We start from the raw sequence: 14,558 nt of genomic DNA on the forward strand, positions 1-14,558 counted from the left end.
CCTTACTGAAGTCCATATAGATCACATCTACCGCTCTACCCTCATTAATCCTCTTTGTTACTTCTTCAGAAAACTCAAACAAGTTTGTGAGACATGATCTTCCACACACAAAGCCATGTTGACTATCCCTAATTAGTCCTTGCTTTCCAAATACATGTACATCCTGTCCCTCATGATTCCCTCCAACAACTTGCTCATTATCAACGTTAGTCTCACTGGTCTATAGTTTCCTGGCTTGTCCTTACCACCCTTCTTAAACAGTGGCACCACGTTAGCCAACCTCCAGTCTTCCGGCACCTCACCTGTGACTATCGATGATACAAATATCTCAACAAAAGGCCCAGTAATCATTTTGCTAGCTTCCCACAGAGGTCTAGGGTACACCTGATCAGGTCCTGGGGATTTATCCACCTTTATGCATTTCAAGACATCCAGCGCTTCCTCCTCTGTAATATGGACATTTTGTGAGGTGTCACCATCTATTTCCCTACAGTCTATATCTTCCATATCCTTTTCCACAGTAAATACTGATGCAAAATACTCGTTTAGTATCTGCCCCATCTCCTGCGGCTCCACACAAAGGCTGCCTTGCTGATCTTTGAGGGACCCTATTCTCTCCCAAGTTACCCTTTTGTCCTTAATGTATTTGTAAAAACCCTTTGGATTCTCCTTAATTCTATTTGTGAAAGCTATCTCATGTCGCTGTTTTGCCCTCCTGATTTCCCTGGTAAGTATACTTCTACTTCCTTTATATTCTTCTAAGAATTCACTCGATCTATCCTGTCTATACTTTACAAATGCTTCCTTTTTTTTAACCAAACCCTCAATCATCTTTAGTCATCCAGCATTCCCCATAACTACCAGCCTTTCCTTTCACCCTGACAGGAATATACTTTCTCTTTATTCTCATTATCTCATTCCCAAAGGCTTCCTATTTTCCAGCCGTCCCTTTACCTGCGAACATCTGCCCCTGATCAGCTTTTGAAAGTTCTTGCCTAATTGGCTTTTTGCCAATTTAGAACTTCAACTTTTAGATCTGGTCTAACCTTTTCTATCACTATCTTAAACCTAATAGAATTATGGTCGCTAGCCCCAAAATGCTCCCTCACTGACACCTCATTCACCTGCCCTGCCTTATTTCCCAAGAGTAGGTCAAACTTTGCACCTTCTCTAGTAGGTACATCCATATACTGAATCAGAAAATTTCTTGTACACACTTAACAAATTCTTCTCCATCTAAGCCCTTAACACTATGGTAATCCCAGTCTATGTTTGGAAAGTTAAAATCCCTTACCATAACCACTCTATTATTTTGATGGAGGTTGGAGGTTAAAGTATTAAAAATTTGAATTCTGAGACATCCTTTCTACCAACCCATCCAATTCTATGCCATCTAAGCAATGGTTCAGATGGGACTCTGAAATTGCAAATTCCACTGGGCAATTACTCCTTCATCTGGAGTTCTCCATAAGACCATAATACATAATAGCAGAAGTTAGGCCACTCAGCCCATTTAGTCTGCTCTGCCATTCAATCATGGGTGACAAGTTTCTCAATCATATTCTCCTGCTTTCTCCCTGTAACCCTTGATCTCCTTGACACTCAAGAACCTATCTTCCTCAGTCTTAAATTTACTCAGTGATGAGGCCTCACAGCCATCTATGGCAATGAATTCCATAGATTCACCACTCTCTGTCTGAAGATGTTTCTCCTTATTTCCATTCTAAAAGGTCTTCCCTTAATTCTAAGGCTATGCCCTCAGTTCCAAGTCTCTCCTACCAATTGGAAACATCTTCCCAACATCTACTCTGTCCAGGCCACTCAGTATTCTATTTGTTTCAATTAGAGCCACACTCATCCTTCTATCGAGTATAGATCCAGTTCCTCATATGTTAAGCTTTTCATTCCTGGGAATATTCTTGTGAACCTCCTCTGTACACACTCTCGGGCCAGTGCATCCTTCCTGAGATATGGGGCCCAAAACTGTGCACAATACCCCAAATATGGTCTGGAGCCTCAGATATACATTGCTGCTTTTATATTCAAGTCCTTTCAAAATAAATGCCATCATTGCATTTGCCTTCCTTACCACTGACTCAACCTGCAAGGTTACCTTGAGAGAATCCAGAACTCTCAAGTCTCTTTGCACTTCAGATTTCTGAATTTTCTCTCCATTTAGAAAATAGTCCATGCCTCTATTCTTCCTAGATTAGAGTGGTGCTGGAAAAGCACAGCAGTTCAGGCAGCATCCGAGGAGCAGTAAAATCAACGTTTCGGGCAAAAGCCCTTCATCAGGAATACAGGCAGAGAGCCTGAAGGGTGGAGAAATAAGTGAGAGGAGGCAGGGCAGACGAAATGACCTGGGAGTCACAGTGGGAGAGGGACTCTCTGAGATACTTGTAGAGAGAGGAGGAAAACTTCTTCAAGGCAGGCATCCTTGCAAGAGGATTCGCAGTAGTAATTCAGGAGATGTTAGACTATTAAATTAGTCTAACTCCTGGATAACTATGACCCCCACTTTATTCCACACTCCCACAACAGAGTTCCCCTAGACTCTTTCTACTTCCCAGAACCTCACATGACCTCTCTCGCCCTGGAACCAGGACCCTTTCCCGCTGCTTGACACAATTCCCTCACTCCCTCCACCAAAGTTGACATGAACCCAAAGACCCAACATTCCTCCTGCTTCTACACGGGACCTGATACCCCACTTTCTGCTGGACCCAATATCTCCTATCCACCCAAACCTACCCAAAACACTCCATCACCTATCCTGTGGAAAAGCAAGCCATGACTTTCCTATAGAGATAGGCTTTGAAAATCAAATTGGCACATATATCGGACTTTGGAAATTATGTCTTATCTATTCTCATTGACTTCAATGACCACAGCGGTTTGTAAAGGCAATCAGTGATATACCCACGAGTAGATTCTCTGCTATCTTCATTGATAAAGTCAGAAGCTGTTATCATTTTTACCACCAATGTGATACAGTGTGTTTCACACCTACCAACCCACACCATCCACCAACCCCAACCATCCAGAAAAATACACTTTATAAATCATAACTTCTAAACAATTGTGGATGGCAGTTGCTTTCCTGTGAAATTTGCCCAGATATCACTGTACCACAATTTCAGACCATGTTATCATTGCAGTGGAAATTTGCAGGTGGAGAAAAATACAATTGGCTTTGGAGAAACTGGTGTGACAGAACTTGATTGGCAATGTGTAATTAAACCTCTTTAGGTACAGCCAGTCTGCCGTTATACAGCTGGCAATGATGTAAAACCAGTAAACATGTAGCGCACAGCTGTCAAACCCCAGATATGGCTGATGATCTGGAGTTGTGTTTCTGCATGTTTGAATGCTCATTTTTAACATTGGGAAAAGTGCAGGAGAGACAGCCACTTCTGTTTTAAGTGAAATACATTATATACTTGAAAAATATATCAGCATTTTGTAAACTAAATTGCAATGTTATGCAAAGATTATGCAACCCTTGCTGTGAACTTTAAATGGTGTGAGATTTCCTGCCAGACAGTTTCTCACACCTCCAAACTTCATTGGTCTCAGGAGTCAAATCAGGAACTCACTTCCAAGTTACACCACTATTTTCATTTTGATACCTCCTCATTTCAAAGTGAAAGTGATGGCATATATTAAAACAAGATTAAACTGAGACATCAGCCTCAATTGTAATTCGCCGATCTTGCACCCCACCCCCTGGTAAGCAGGAAAGGAGAATTAATTCTGCACGTAGATACAGAATGACATGTACTGAAACAGGAGATGCATTTAGAATAGTTATTGGTAACATGCTTCTCTTGCAGTTAATCAGGTGCCCTTTTATTTCAAAGGCTGGTGGATGCTTTTTTAAGATCACCAATTACATCAAAAGCAATATTTCTGGAGGCCTCCTGTTAACCCTCTCAGATAAGACCATGTAGAGGTCTTAGAGAAGAGGAGTATAAAAGAAGTACATAACAATGGAGGAAAACAGATAAGATTTGACAATCTCACTACTTTGTACTTAATTATTATAGATACAAATCAATGTCCTGAATCTCCCTGTCGATTAGAAAGCACATATGACATCTTGCAGTCCAAGTTTAGTGTGCAATCATTTGTAAATATGATTGTTGCTCCATTTCTTGAAGGAACACTCACCATAATCATATTTTATTTTTATCTTGACAGGTAAAACAACGAAGGATAAACAATCTCATAAAGATAGAAACAATGAAAGTGATGACATCTATGAAAACATGGGCAGGGTACCACAATAAATGTGGTCGTAGACACAAGACATTTAAAAACTGTCATGACCTCAGTTGTGCCAAAGTGATCAATTATTTTGTCCCCTTGATCAATAGAGGAACACAAATTTTTAATGTTTTTCTAAATACTCCTGCTGTAACTCTGGTGAGAATGTGGGTAAGCCTACAAACTAAGTTGATAGTACGAGCGGTGCCATATATCAGGAATTCAGGTAGCCCTGATTTGGTGTGAAGCTTCTGTCTTATGTGAATAAAGACACTGGCACAGAGACAGTGAGCACTCCACTCACTTGTTCTTGTAACTCTGGCCTCTGAGAAACATAGTCTCTCTTTGGAAGCCAGGGTGCCAAGAAGATTGGGGCATGTGATTTTTGACGTATTTAAATGCCTTTTTTGGGAGGGAAAACAGCTCAGGCACCAAGGTTTCAATTTCCAGTCCCTTCCAATAGCCTGATATGTATTCCTGGAGGTACTTGTTTCGACTTTATAGTTGATGCATCTTTGCAGTGACTCCTTACAATGCAACAGCATCTGGGTCAGAGAAGCAGCAGTGAACTTCCTCCTGGCATAATTGTCAATAATGCCGATTGATCATTTCAGCATTTAAACATGCAATTTGGCCTCCAGTTTTATATGTTGTCCAGATGTATTTGAACTGGTTCCTTTGTTGTTTTATTAACCATTGAGAAAAGAAAACTTGAATCATAGAATTCGGCAGTATGGAAGGAAGAGTCCATCATGCATCTGCTCATCTACTCAAAGAGGATCCACTCGCTTGCTCTCTTCCCATATCCTAGTACTTCCTCTTAAAAGATAATGTACACCTAGTTCCTGATATTAGTAGAATACCTAACAATTCTCCATTGAAAATCCTAATCTTCAGACTTTTGAACACCTGTTCAAGTCCCTCTTTATCTTTCTTCCACTAATTAGAAAAGCCCAGTTTCTCAAACCTTGTATTACTTTGTTACCTGAATGAACCTTCTTGGAATGGAAATTGGAGACAATATTCTGTAGCCTAACCAATGATTCAGGTAGTGATACCTCTTTGTTTATGTACTATGTTTGAAATTGCAAAACCTGAGATACCAAATGTTTGTTTGATGATAAAATGGCCAATTTGATCTTCCATTTTAAATGATCTGTATAACTGTTCATTTAGCATTAATGTTTTAGCATTTATTTTCTTTTTTGTCATTTTCTATGTTTATAATTCACCTTTTTTCTTCAAAAATGTATCACTTTATATTTTGCCCTCTTATATTTCATGCAACCTGTCTCTGGACAATTTAAAAATCATTAGCCTTTGAAATTACAAACATTGCAAATTTTCTCAGAATGGCTCACACTTCACTCAAAATGTGCCAAAACCCTACACTGTACTTAACCAGGTGTCAAGACCCTGACCCCTGGCTAAAAGGTTGGGGAGATCTTGTTCACAAACTTGCCAGCCACACCAAATAATTTAACACTGGAAGACATCTGTCCATGTGTGGAGGTGTAGTCCAGCCTCAGAGATCTCTTGGCAATTGGATGACGAGCAGCACCAAGACCCAGAAGCAGTGGGTGGGCGTGGTGTTCACTCTTAGGACCACAGCAAGTCCTAACAAAGAGGAGCCCAGACTTAGAGGTAAGCCCAGAGTAATTTTGAGGCCAGGTGGCAGATGCCTTGAAGGGAATGAGAACAGGGTTTGAAAGTCCAGGGAAGTGGGCGAGGAGAGAATTATGAACTTCGGGTGTTGGGTGAGGGGTTCTGTCGTGCCTTTAATGGGCTCAATGATGGGGACCCACTAACTAGGTTCAGCTCCCTCCCATCTTTGCCTCACACCAACCCACACAGTGCTGGGGAATTCCAATGTGGACACTACCCCTGTCACAGGTAATAAATGAGAGTGCCTTCCCCACCTCATGAGTCCTCCATGGTGAGTGGCTCTCCAATATCCATTCCACCTTTCATTAACTTTCACACAGGTCAGAGGCAAGCGGACAGATGGTGCAAAAGCCAAACTGTGAATTTTACATACTACCCAACTTCAAATTTTCCAATAGGAAAGTGTATAATCTAAACCCTAACCTTGTGTTTAAATAGACATGCCAGTGCAATTATAACAGCAGAGCAAGACCAATATTGAGGAAATTCCCATCGATATTTCAGTTGCTCCCTATTTACTTTGCTTTTGTAAATTTCTAAACTGTGTTCTAATGTTAAAGTATCGACATAGATTTTTTAGTAACTGGGGACAAAATGTCAGATTAACAAAAAAAATGAAGACAGTGTTCTTATAAAGCATTGTTAGGGAATGAACATTACTCTTCTTTAAGCAAATCCTTAATTTGCTGTTCTTTTTGTCAAATTAATAATGCAGCATTTCAGTTTTCCCTGTTCCTGAGAATCTTTCCTGCTGTTTTAATTCTTAAGTACTACAACAAAGATGTATATTTGCTTGTATTCAAGATTTAACTTACTGTTTCTAACATTACAAAATGTGTGCACTGAAATTAGCTTTAAATGCTACTTAATCTGTCCTGTTCAATCCTTTCCAGATGGGTGTAATTCATAGATGGCTAGGTTATATGTAACAGGCCGCATGCAAGGTCGAGTCTGAGATAATAATGTTGATTAATCGATGATGTTCAGTTTTTTTGATGAGAAGACAAGACTGATGATCCAGAATGACAATTATAACTTCTCAAACACAGAATTATCCTAAAAGTTTACACCGAGTATTCTGACTGTAGAATGTGAATGAATCTCACAGACAATTAACGGTCTGGGTGTGTGTTTTTTTAAGTGACTAGAAACTTGTCAAAGGTGATTGAGTGAGAATGGTTTTGTAGGAAACAGACACCGACCTATGGACAATCATTAGCAAGCAAGTGTGTGGCATCTTTATTGTTTATATAATCAAATAGAAGAGGGGAATATATATCTTTGCTAAACTGTATAATATTTGTTTATTTTTCTTGTGTAAATAAAAGTCATTATTGGTTCAAGGCCCATTACTCTGTCTTTCAATGAATCTTCAATGAGTCCAAAGATATGCCCGTTAGATGGATTGATCATGCTAAATTGCCCATAGTGTCCAGGGATCTGTATGTTAGCAATGGGAAATGCAGGGTGACAGGGATGGTGGAGGGGGGGCTGAATCTGGATGGGATGCTGTTTGAAGAGTTGGTGTGGACTTGTTGGGCTGAATGGCCTGTTCCAACACTGTAGGGATTTAATTCTTTCAGTGAGAGAGAGAAAGTTGATACATGAAGTAGCATTAGTGAATGCCAAGCTACAAGTGGACAGAGCAACGACTCACTTTTAGTCTAGTAGTTCTTGCTATCAATTAATGTTGAACAAAAAGATACACTTCAGATGATAGGAGATTTAAGATTTATTTTAGAAGTAGCTGTGTCTGCCTTCAACAGGGACCTATGTAATCACCCATAACAAGATTTGGAGATGCCGGTGTTGGACTGGGGTGGACAAAGTTAAAAATAACACAACACCAGGTTATAATCCAACAGGTTTAACTGGAAGCACTAGCTTTCATAGCGCTGCCCCTTCATCAGGTGGTTGTGGAGTATAAGATCATATGACACAGAATTCATAGCAAAAATGACAGTGTGATGTCACTGAAATGGCACATTGAAAACAAAAACAGATCGTTGGTTAAGTCTTTCAGCTTTTAGAATAACCATATTAGTTTTGGTTCTTTAATATGTGAATTCCAGAACTTTATTAAAGTTACATTCAACATTCAAACATTGGGACACAGACAGACTTTAATCTCACACCTTCAAGGCAGTATCTGAGCTGTGATGCCACCTATTGTTGAAGCTAACTTGAGAATGTTATAGAGTCACAGAGATGTACAGCATGGAAACAGACTCTTCAGTCCAACTCATCCTTGCCAACCAGATATCCCAACCCAATCTAGTCCCACATGCCAACATCCGGCTCATATCCCTCCAAACCCTTCCTATTCACATACCCATCCGGATGCCTTTTAAATGTTGTAATTGTACCAGCCTCCACCACTTACTCTGGTAGCTCATTCCATACACGTACCACCCTCTGCGTGAAAACGTTGCCCCTTAGATCTCTTTTATATCTTTCCCCTCTCACCTTAAACCTATACCCTCTAGATCTGGACTCCCCGACCCCAGTGAAAAGGCCTTGTCTATTTATCCTATCCATGCCCCTCATGATTTTATAAACCTCTATAAGGTCACCCCTCAGCTTCCGATGCTCCAGGGAAACAGGCCCAGCCTATTCAACCTCTCCCTATAGCTCAAATCCTCCAACCAGGCAACATCCTTGTAAATCTTTTCTGAACCATTCCAAGTTTCACAACATCCTTCCAATAGGAAGGAGACCAGAATTGAATACAATATTCTAACAGTGGCCTAACCAATGTCCTATACAGCCGCAACATGACCTCCCAACTCCTATACTCAATGCACTGACTAATAAAGGAAAGCATATCAAATGCCTTCTTCACTATCCTATCTACCTGTGAATCCACTTTCAAGGGGCTATGAACCTGCACCCCAAGGTCTCTCTGTTCAGCAACACTCCCTAGGGCCTTACCATTAAGTGGATAAATCCTGCTAAGATTTGCTTTCCCAAAATGCAGCACCTCGTATTTATCTAAATTCAACTCCATCTGCCACTCTTCAGCTCATTGGCCCATCTGGTCCAGATCCTGTTGTAATCTGAGGTAACCTTCTTTCCTGTCTACTACACCTCCAATTTTGGTGTCATCTGCAAACTTACTAACTATACTTCCAAATCATTTATGTAACTGAAAAAAAGTAGAGGGCCCAGCACCGATCCTTGTGGCACTCCACTGGTCACAGGCCTCCAGTCTGAAAAACAACCCTCCAACACCATTATCTGTCTTCTACCTTTGAGCCAGTTCTGTATCCAAATGGCTAGTTCTCCCTGTATTCCATGAAATCTAACCTTGCTAACCAGTCTCCCCTGGGGAACCTTGTCGAACTCCTTACTGAAATCCATATAGATCACATCTAACGCTCTGTCCTCATCAATCCTCTTTGTTACTTATTCAAAAAAACTCAATCAAGTTTATGAGACATGATTTGCCATGCACAAAGCCATGTTAACTGTCCCTAATCAGTCCTTGCCTTTCCAAATCCATGTACATCCTGTCCCTCAGGATTCCCTCCAACAATTTGCCCACCACAAACGTCAGGTTCACTGGTCTATAGTTCCCTGGCTTGTCTTTACCACCTTTCTTAAACAGTGGCACCATGTTAGCCAACCTCCAGTCTTCCAGTACCTCACCTGTGACTATTGATGATACAAATATCTCAGCAAGAGGCCCAGCAATCATTTCCCTAGCTTCCCGCAGTGTTCTAGGGTACACCTGATCAGGTCCTGGGGATTTATCCCCTGGGGATTTATCCACTTTTATGTGTTTCAAGACATCCAGCACTTCCTCCTCTGTAACATTTTTCAAGATGTCACAATCTATTTCCCTACATTCTATATCTTCCATGTCCTTTTCCACAGTAAACACTGATGCATCTCCCCCATTTTCTGCGGCTCCACACAAAGGCCGCCTTGTTGATCTTTGAGGGGCCCTATTCTCTCCCTCATTACCCTTTTGTCCTTAATGTATTTGTAAAAACCCTTTGGATTCTCCTTAATTCTATTTGCCAAAGCTATCTCATGTCGCGCTTTTGCCCTCTTGATTTCCCTCTTAAGTATACTCCTACTGCCTTTATACTCTTCTAAGGATTCATTCGATTTATCTTGTTTGTACCTGATATATGCTTGCTTCGTATTCTTAATCAAACATTCAATTTCTTTAGTCATCCAGCATTCCCTGCACCTACCAACCTTACCTTTCAGCCTAACAGGAATATAATGTCTCTGGACTCTCGTTATTTCATTTCTGAAGGCTTCCCATTTTCCAGCTGTTCCTTTACCTGCGAACATCTGCTCCCAATCAGTTTTTGAAAGTTCTTGCCTAATACTGTCAAAATTAGCCGTCCTCCAAGTTAGAACTTCAACTTTTAGATCTGGTCTATCCTTTCCCATCACTATTTTAAAACGAATAGAATTATGGTCGCTGGCCCCAAAGTGCTCCCCCACTGACACCTCAGTCACCTGCCTTGCCTTATTTCCCAAGAGTAGGTCAAGTTTTGCACCTTCTCTAGTAGGTGAATATTGAATCAGAAAATTTTCTTGTACACACTTAACAAATGTAAGTTTAAAGAAGTTCTGGGATTTAAATATGAAAGACCCGAAACTAACATGACATTCTTAAAGATGAAAGACTTAACAAATAATCCAGTTTCTATCAATATATCATTTCAGTGGCATCATACTGTAATCTTTTGTTATAAATTCTGTATCATATGATGTTATACTCCACAGCTACCTGAAGAAGGAGCAGTGCTCCGAAAGCCAGTGCTTCTGAAAACACCTGTTGGAAAATAACCTGGTATTGTGTGATTTTTAACTTTGTCCCATAACAAGAAGTTGGATGTGGACATTTGGAATTGTGGAGGTCAGTTAGCTGGATATCGGGTTTGCATTCAGAGTGATGTCAGCAGCACATTTTCAATTACCACATGGGCTGAGGTTACCATGGAGGACTCTCCTTCTCAACCTCTACCCCTACCAGAGACATGGCAATGCTCAGGTTAAACCAAGTTGTCTTCCCTGTCTACTGAGGGGTCAGCACTGTGGTCTGGTCAGACTATAGTGATTTTACCCAATGTGGTATTGATGATTCCAACAGACATTTATTGTAACTAACTATTATGTGCAAAATTACATTCCTCAGGCACACATTAAGTTAACATGTTAGAACAGAGAAACATACTTCAGGAGTGTGTTATGTCTTAAGTGATCTAAGGTAAGATATAGTATGAGGTCTTTTACCTTTGCTCCCATGCGAAGATGCGGTGTTGATATCATGAGCATGTCTCTTAAAAGTATGCTAACAGACTGATTGTGAGACATGACACAACATCTCACTTGTTCCTTAATTTAAAAAAAATCCCAAATGGATATACATGGTTGTGTCTGTTACCATTTCAGTAATTATACAAATAGGTAAAAACACAATTTACAAGACTAACATTTTAAACCTCAATGTAATGTTTAACAATTTATCTTGCTCTGGTGATTGTATACCTGCCTAGAGAGGTATGCGTTGCTGTCTTTTGCATTTGTTTCACAATTTGGTTGTCTTGCTGCTGGTTGTTGTCACTCAACATTATCACACAATCATCATTCTTGGACTATTCTTCCTCACTCTCTTTTTGCATGATTGGCCGGCTTTACATTGCTTTGAGCTGGCTTCTGTACCTTCATTGGATTGCAACATGATTCATGAAACCTTTGCTGGTATCCAAATATTTGTATTTACCTTTTTAATTTAGACTGTCTGTTCAGTGCACAGTCACGGTAGTTATCTGCTTGCTCCCATCTCCTCCATCTCTTTAATTCTCCTTTGTCTTTCAAGAAGAATGTCCTATTTGCTATGCAAAGTGAAGGGTTTTATTTGCCTTCTGAGTATAAGTTATGCTGTAGATGGTATACCCTTCTGCATTGGTGTTGCACAACATACAGTATTGCAATATGAAAATCTTGCTTGTTGTTTAACCCTTAATGATCGTTGATTTAATAGTATGTATTGTATGTTCTGCTAGACCATATGAGCATCAATGGGTAGATAACAGTACAATATGGATCACTCAAGACTTGGTGTACATCTTGAAATGATTTGCCAGTGTGCTGTGCTCCATTGTTAGACCCTATTTGATCTGTAATACCAAATAAACTAAAAATAGTGTTCAGTGTGATAGCAATGGCCATGCTTGTTGAAGTTTTAAGTTGTTAAACAATGGGAAATTGAGAGAAGTAATCCATCACAAAGTTGTCTGCAGCAAGTGTCTTTGGTTGCAAATCCTATCTCGTTGCATGAAATGCTTAGAGCGGCAGTTAGAGGTAAAGAGGAATTTGCAAGAGCTAGTAGGTGTAATGGATGGCAGTTATAGGAATGGAGAAAAGTCGCAGATACAGTCAGGTAGATTAGTTAACTCCAGGAAAGGTAGGGGAGGTAGGCAGGTAGTACAGGAGTCTTCTGTGGTTATCCCCATTTCAAACAAGTCTGCTCTGGAAAATGTAGGGGGTGATGGACTCTCAGGAGATTATAGTACAAACAGCCAAGTTTCTGCTATCGAGACACATTCTAATGTAATGAGGGGTATGTCAGGTTCCAACCAATTGATTGTGATACGGGATTCTCTCGTCAGAGGCACAGGTAGACATTTCTGTGGACAGTAGGAAAAGATCAAAGTGGTGTGTTGTCTCCCTGGATCAAGGATATCTCAGAGAGGGTGCAGAATGTTCTCAAGGGCGAGACGGACCAGCTGGAGGTCATTGTACACACTGGAACTAGTGACATGGGAAGGGAGAAAAATGAGATTCTGAGGGGAGAATATAGAAAGTTAGGCAGGAATTTAAAAAGGAGGTCCTCAAAGGTAGTAATACATGGATTACTCCCAGTGTTACGAGCTAATGAGGGTAGGAATAGGAGGATAGAGCAGATGAATGCATGGCTGAGGAGCTTGTGTATGGGAGGATTCACATTTTTGGATCATTGGAAGCTCTTTTGGGGTAGAAGTGACCTGTACAAGAAGGACAGATTACACCTAAATTAGAAGGGGACTAACATGCAGGCAGGGAGATTTGCTAGAGCTGTTTGGGAGGGTTTAAACAAGTAAGGTGGTGGTGTGGGACTAGGGAAGTAGTGAGGAAAGAGATTAATTTGAGACTGGTACAGTTGGGAAAGGGAGCAAGTCAAACAGTCAGGGCAGGCAGGAACAAAGCAGAGAACAAGGTAGGACTGATAAATTAAACTGCATTTATTTCAATGCAAGAGGCCTAACAAGGAAGGCAGATGAACTCAGGGCATAGTTAGCAACATGGGACTGGGATGCCATAGCAATTACAGAAACGTGCTCAGGGATGGGCAGAACTGGCAGCTTAATGTTCCAGGATACAAATGCTACAGGAAGTACAGAAAGGAAGGCAAGAGAGGAGGTGGTGTGGCAAGGAGATAAGGGATAGCATTACTGCTGTTCTTAGGGAGGATATTCCTGGGAATACATCCAGGTAAGTTATTTGAGTGCAACTGAAAAATAAGGAAGGAATGATCACCTTATTGGGATTGTATTATAGACCCCCCAATAGTCAGCGGGAAATTGAGAAACACATTTGTAAGGAGATTTCAGTTATCTTTAAGAATAATAGGGTGGTTATGGTAGGGGATTTTAACTTTCCAAACATAGACTGGGACTGGCATAGCATTAAGGGTTTAGATGGAGAGGAATTTGTTAAGTGTGTACAAAAAAAATTTCTGATTCAGTATGTGGATGTACCCACTAGAGAAGGTGCAAAATGTGGCCTACTCTTGGGAAATAAGGCAGGGCAGATGACTGAGGTGTCAGCGGGAGAGCACTTTGGGGCCAGTGACCATAATTCTACCAGTTTTAAAATAGTAAAGGAAAAGGATAAACCAGATCTGAAAGTGAAAGTTCTAAATTGGAGGAAGGCTAATTTTGATGGTATTAGGCAAGAACTGTCAAAAGCTGCTTGGAGGCAGATGTTCACAGGTGAAGGGATGGCTAGAAAATGGGAAGCCTTCATTTTTGGGAACAGCGAGAGCAAGGACTGAAGGCTGCCGGTTAGGTAAGTTAATAATTTAAAAACCTAGCTCGTGAATAGGCAGAGCGCACACTGAGCAGGAGTGCAAACAGGACTGCTGAGTAAGTGAGGTAATATACTTAGGCGGTTGCTTTACCTGAAACACTACTTAGGTAGTGTCTCCCACCCATCCTCCTCCTCTAACCTTGGAGCTGGATGAACCTTGGATCATTTGGGAGGCTGAGAGAGTTATAGGGGGTTGTCACACCTCGGGTACAGGAAACAGATAGATGGGTTACAGTCAGGGGATGGAAAGGGAACCAGCAGACAGTGCAGGGATCCCCTGTGGCTGTTCCCCTCAATAACAACTATACTGTTTTGGATACTGTTGGGGAGGAAGACTTATCAGGGGTAAGCCATGGGGTACAAGCCTCTGGTACAGAGTCTGTTCCTGTTGCTCAGAAGAGAAGTGGGGAGAAGACTAGAGCATTAGTCATTGGGGACTCCCTAGTTAGGGGGATAGATAGGAGATTCTGTGGGAATGAGAGAGCCTTGCAGTTATTGTGTTTCCTCCCAGCTGCCAGGGTTCGTGATGTCTC

At 41.0% G+C, this 14,558-nt stretch overlaps 1 protein-coding gene across 2 annotated transcripts in view; it reads left to right on the top strand.

The window, feature by feature from the left end:
- Nucleotides 1-7,274, top strand: part of LOC122555553 — an 18,449-nt gene extending 11,175 nt beyond the window's left edge. For both annotated transcript variants that reach the window (XM_043701578.1, XM_043701579.1), the window contains one exon: nucleotides 4,201-7,274. In XM_043701578.1, coding sequence (XP_043557513.1) covers nucleotides 4,201-4,289 — 89 coding nt within the window. In that variant the 3' untranslated portion in view covers nucleotides 4,290-7,274. The remainder of the gene's footprint in view (nucleotides 1-4,200) is intronic.
- The last annotated feature ends 7,284 nt before the right edge of the window (nucleotides 7,275-14,558 follow it).

The sequence above is a fragment of the Chiloscyllium plagiosum genome, chromosome 12 (genome assembly GCF_004010195.1).
Source record: "Chiloscyllium plagiosum isolate BGI_BamShark_2017 chromosome 12, ASM401019v2, whole genome shotgun sequence".
NCBI lineage: Eukaryota > Metazoa > Chordata > Chondrichthyes > Orectolobiformes > Hemiscylliidae > Chiloscyllium > Chiloscyllium plagiosum.